General features: G+C 50.9%; 1 protein-coding gene across 1 annotated transcript; it reads left to right on the top strand.

Annotated features, from left to right (window-relative positions):
• The first annotated feature begins 2471 nt into the window (after positions 1-2471).
• UTP3 (UTP3 small subunit processome component) lies at positions 2472-4618 on the top strand. The gene has a single exon (XM_006274008.4). It carries the CDS (start codon positions 2694-2696, stop codon positions 4128-4130), a length of 1437 nt encoding a protein of 478 aa, XP_006274070.1. The 5' UTR covers positions 2472-2693; the 3' UTR covers positions 4131-4618.
• The last annotated feature ends 1185 nt before the right edge of the window (positions 4619-5803 follow it).

Here is a 5803-nt window from a genome sequence, read left to right as displayed (position 1 = left end):
TGGATTTAGTATTTACTGCCTCTCAGAATACTTGAATTAATGGACATACAAGGAAATGATTAGGAAACAGGCTTTAAACTAATAAAAGGAATATTTTTTTTCATACAGTGCACAAGTAATTTGTGGAGCTTATAAGTACAGGATATTGTAGAGGCCAAGAATGTAACCAGGTTCAGAAAAGGGTTAGGCAGATTTATGGAGTTTAAGTCCATCAGTAAGTCTTAAACATTATAGTAGGCTTGCAACTTCCAAATTAGGACTTCCTAGGCCTTTACATGTTAGAAGCTGTAAAGGAAGATGGTCAGGGGACAGACTGGTTTGGACAGGCCCTGCATAAATACTCATTCCCTTAGCATCCACACTGTGCTACTGCAAGATACAGGCCTGTTCGTTATGTAAAAGGGATGGTGGGCCTAGACCCACCAGAAAACTTATAAGGTCACTAGGGCTGTGCGAAGCTTTGCCAGCTGTTTCGTTTCGATGCTGTTTCGACTCGCTTCGAGCTCAAAACAGTGAAATTGAAATAAAACGAAGAGCTTCAAAGTAGCCTCAAAACTAAATGCAGCCAGTCAAAACGTTTTGGAAGTTTCAAAATGTTTTGAATTTCAAAGCAACCAGCCAGGTGGTGGGAGACAGGGGAGCACCAGGGCTGTACTCCAAGCAGCTCCACAGCCCCGTATGGCTCAGCCTGGCAGGGAGCACAGCTCTGGCTCTCCCTGTCTCCTGCCGCTGGGCTAAGCTCTGTGGGGCTGGCAGAGCCGATTGGAGTGAAGCACCGGCTCTGCCCACCTCCTGTTGCCGACCTGTGCTCCAATTGGCTTCGCCAGCCCCATGGAGCTCAGCCCAGCGGCGGAAGGCAGGCAGAGGTGGGGCCGTGCTCTGCCTCCCACCCCCGGGATGAGTTCCGTGGGGCCATGAACCACTGGGACCAGCATACCACTCCGCTTCCTCCCACCGGGCTCAGTTCCCCAGTGCTGCCAGCTGCTCAGAGCTGAGCCTGGTAGCGGAAGGCACTTCCCCCGCACCAGGCTCAGCTCCTCAGTGCTACTGCACTGCGGGGCTCTGCTGCCGCTGGGGAACTGAACCCAGTGTGGGGAAGCACTTCCCGGCACCCGGCTCAGCTCCCAGTGGCTGGCAGAACTGGGGATTTGAGCCTGATAGGCTGTTTTGTGCTTCCCCATTATAGCTTATAGGCGAAACGTCAAAACAGCAAAACCATTTCAACAAAACAAAACAGAATAGTGCTTTTGAAACTAAACAAAACTCAAAACGAAACACTGTTCCGTCAAAACATAACTCGAAGCAGAACGCTGCTGTTTCGCACAGTCCTAAAGGGCACTAGATACATAATGATTCCTTGGAACAACAAAAGAGAAAGGCCTGCTTAGTGCACATGGCAGTCTGGGCAGGAGCCTGCCCAAGAACTGGCAGCCCGTTTTGTTACAAGGGGAGAACTAAGTGTGTGTCCACCGAGCCAGCGTTGCCAGGTCTTAAATATGAAATCACTGTACTGGAAGCTCAAAATTATCCCATTTACTGAAAAACGACTGTACACTGAAATATATGCAAATAAGTCTTCTAACTTACTTTATATTGCTCACTGTACCTGAGCAGTGAGCCAGTGAGAACTGGGTCTCAAAAGCTGAAGGATTTACTTTGAGGCAGGTAGTCATATGAAAATGCTGACAGCAAACCCAAAAGTTGATTAAGACTTGACTGGCAGGGGAAGTAAGAAGGATGTGAAGCCCCAGACCAAAGAGTCTGGGATGGAGGGTGTTTGCCTGTAGTATCTGGGGGCTGCTGAGCCCTGAAGCCTCTGGGCTTTGGCCTGCCTGTAGGATGCCTAGGGATGGATTTGGGAGCATCTGAAGATAGGCCCAAAAGGATGAGAGCTGGGGAGGGAGGCTGCTTGCTGGCTGTAGTGCGTTTAGGAGTGAGCTCTGCCTGTTCAATCGATATGGTTTCTGGAATGACTGAGTTCTGCGTAATCGATGTGATTTGGAACCGATTTGGCTGATCTGACCTGGGACACGAAATTTATTATAAAAAAATAAAAGAAACGAAAAGTCCAGCAAATCCACGCGTTGGCTAAGACTGACTTGGGTTTGGCACGTGCTGCATCAACCAGCTGCCCCCAAAATTATCGCGCGTGGAACACTTTCACCATTACTGGCAGCTCACCGGGCCCTGGCTGACACCCTGTCCAAAAGCGGCAGTCACCAAGCACTCAGCAGCACCGCGCGGAGCCCCGGGACGGGACAACTGACGAACAGCGAGGGCCAGACGCCCCTCCCGAGCTGCCAGAGGGCGGGAGCCGGACCCGACCCCGCCCGGCGGACGCCACTCTCCATGGAGCAGGCCAGCTCGCGAGGGTGGGGCAACTGGGGGGGGGGGGGGGGGGAAATGCTGTGCGCTGGCCACGTGACCGCGGGCAGTGACGTAAGGGCGCCAGCCCTCAGGCGGAAGGGGCAACGGTAACCGGAAATAGGGAGGGAGATCTCGAGCGCACGCGGGTTGCGGCCGGAAGGGCTCCCTGGGTATGCGACCCGGAGCCGGAAGTGGGCGGACGCTTAAGCAAGTAACACCGGGGCAGCTGAGTGTTGCCACGGGCTGTGCCACACGCCGCCGCGGAGCCGGAAGTGGGGTGTGAGCACACGTGGGCCAGGCCGGGCCCTTTGTTGCTCCGCTGCGGGATGGGGAGGCCGCGCCGTGCCCCGGTGCGCCGGGAGCCCTCGAAGCCGGAGAGCGATGGCGGGGAGGAGCCGGAGCCGCCGGCCACGGAGATCTTCCCAGACGAGGTGGACGATTTCCCCGAGCAGCAGCTGGCGACGGTGATGGGCGCCCTGGAGAGCGAGGAGGAGGCGGAGAGCGAGGAGGAGGTGCTGGGGCTGCAGCTGCCGGAGGAGAGCAGCGATGATGAGGAGGAAAAAGATGAAGAGGACGAGGGGGAGGGGGATGAGGAGCTGTCCATGCAGAGTGACTTGGAGGAGCCAGACCGGGGCTCCAGGCTGCCTCATGAGCTCTCCTGGGGCCAGCGGAAGCAGCTCTACTACGACACGGACTATGGGGCCGATGCCCACTCCAAAGCCAAGCGGAGCCGTGAGGAGGTCGAGGCCGAGGAGGAGGAAGAGGAGCAGGAAGCTCAGGTCATCCAGAAGCGGCTGGTGCAGAATCTGGGTGAAGATGACTATGGACTGGATCTGGTGCAAGGCTACATAGCTGAGCAGCAGAAAGCCCAGGGGCAGGACAAGGGCCAGAAGATCGCTAAGGACTTACAGATGCTTTCCAAGAAAGAGCAGCTGAAGCTGCTGAGGCAGGAATCGCCAGAGTTACTGCAGCTGATTGGGGACTTTGAAGCTAAGTTAGCTGAGCTCAAAGACAAGCTGCATCCACTCATACAAATGGTCAAAAATGGGATTATCCCCCAGGGGAAAGGCAGCCACTATCTGGAGACCAAGTATCATCTCTATTTGAATTATTGTGCTAATATCAGCTTCTACCTGGTTTTAAAGTCAAAGAGGATGCCAGTGCATCGCCATCCTGTTATTGAAAGACTGGTTACTTACAGAAATTTAATCAATGACTTGAGCATTGTGGATCAGAAGTTATCAGCAGAAATTGAGCTGCTCCTTAAAGAATTCCCCAGTGAGAAGGAAATTGCAGCGGGAAAGAAGGAACCCACGTTGCTGCTTCAGAGGACTGCTTGTAAAACTAAACCCAAAACTCTTCGTGAGACTTCTAATGGTCAAGCTGCTGCAAAGGAACTAACGGATGATTCAGATTTTGATGAAGAGGCAGCCTTGAAATATTACATGGAGATGGAGGAGAAGGTAAAACTTAAGAGAAAGAAGAGGGAACGCCAAAATACTATAGAAGAACCTGTACTGGAAGAAGAAGAAGATCCAAATAAAAAGAGAGGTGTAACCTATCAGATGGTGAAGAATAAAGGCCTTGCACCCAAAAGGAAGAAGGCTGATCGTAACCCAAGAGTCAAGCATCGTGAGAAATTCCGTCGTGCTAAGATTCGTCGGAAGGGTCAAGTCCGAGAGGTGCGGAGGGAGGAGCAGAGATATGGCGGTGAACTGTCTGGCATACGTGCTGGAGTTAAGAAAAGCAGAAAGCTTCAGTGACATCTTTGTTCTTAGGAGCTGAAGATGTTGGATGTGAACCCAATAAATATATTTTTTAATAGAACGTTATGTCTTTTAATATGTAATGTAGACAGATTACTGATTTTTTTTTTTTAATTTATTTATTTATTTTTTTTATTAAGCTCATTTTTTGTTTAGGTGCTAGCACAGGGTTAACTATCTCCAAAAAATAGCCCATAACAGTGGGCATATATGTATTGAGTTGGGATACTTCACAGGAATTTGGCAAGTGGGTGGGTCTTGGCAGTATTTGCTTAAGGATGAGCAGAGGAATGAAATGCTCACAACCACTATGACCCTCTCTTATTTAGCATGTTCTGCTGGTCCAGCTGTTCTGAGCTACAGAGTTTGGTGCCTCTTGCTCAGCTCATCTTCATGTTCCTTCCTATTCTTTGCTTCTTTGGAAAACTGGAATGTAATGTAAGAATTTAATTACATGCACAAATAAATCACTAAGGAAAGCTTTACATCTTGTGAACAATTAACGCAATAGAAAACCACTACCTTCAAAGCCCCAAAGAGTTTAACTCCTAAATTGACATACTGTATATTCTGTGTGGATTATCCATAATATATTTTAAATGCTTTAGTTTTATTCATTAGCCATGAAATGGCTGTCTCAGCCTCTCCCTCTCTTTTCCCCCCCCCCCCCTTTTTTTCTTGGCATCATCCACACTTCTATTTCAGTAAGTAATTGTCCATCAATCTGTCTCATGCTGATTTGGAGCTCAGCTGAGCTGTTTTTGAAGGACAAGTTGGCTGACTCCATTCATTTAACATGCTCCTTGTTCTGTCCAGGGGCCTTGCTGCAGTTTTTACTAACAGTTAAATAAGGCTAAGCTCTGAGGCAGTACAAACTATTAGAAATTGCATCACTTGAGAGAGAGTTTGACACCCATTTAAGGAAAACCCTCTTCCAGCCCATAGGTTGGATGAGTGGTGTAGGGGCAGTCTGTGGGCTGGAAGTCCCCCAGCATACCAAATCCAGCAGCTGCTCCAATCAGTCAGTACCATGCGGTGTGTGGTGTGGATCCCAGAATGGGTGCCCTGTGCAGTTCAGTCTGGCTGGCAGTGGGTTGCAAGGATCCCAGACCAGCCAGAGCAGGTGACTTGCTGCATGTGGTGTCCACCCTGTCCTGATTGCTCCAGATGTGATGCCTGCTTGGGGAACCATGTTGCACATGGTGCTTCTTCCAGCTGTTCTGGAACCTATGCTGTGTGTGGTGCTCAGACACCTGACTGGAGCAGGTGCAATGTGTGGTGCAGTTGCAGAGCTGCCAGGGCACATGCCACATCTTGTGCTGTTTGGCCAGGGTGAGCACTGCATGCAGCGCAATGCCTGTTCTGGCCAGTCTGGGATCTGTGTTACACACCCCCTGCCAGATTGTACTGTATGCCGTGCCTGATCTGGCCACTCTGGGGTCTGTGCCACATGCAGCACTGGTCTTAGACCAGCTGAACCAGCTACTGGAGCCAGTATGCTGGGGAGTAGGGGGAGGGTTGTGGGACTGATCCAGCCATGACATGTGCTGTGCCCCATATGGGTCTGCTCAGACCCAGGGGCAGAACCAAGGACCTAAGAGCAGGCAGTGTTTCACATCCCTGCCTTACAAAAACCTGCAAAGTCTCCCGCCTTTCCCATGTGTTGGAGA

The sequence above is a fragment of the Alligator mississippiensis genome, chromosome 2 (genome assembly GCF_030867095.1).
Source record: "Alligator mississippiensis isolate rAllMis1 chromosome 2, rAllMis1, whole genome shotgun sequence".
NCBI lineage: Eukaryota > Metazoa > Chordata > Crocodylia > Alligatoridae > Alligator > Alligator mississippiensis.
This window is presented reverse-complemented; position numbering and strand designations above follow the sequence as displayed.

Coding starts and splice junctions, on each gene's coding strand:
- UTP3 (XM_006274008.4), top strand. CDS start 2,694: ATGGGGAGGCCGCGCCGTGCCCCGGTGCGCCGGGAGCCCTCGAAGCCG.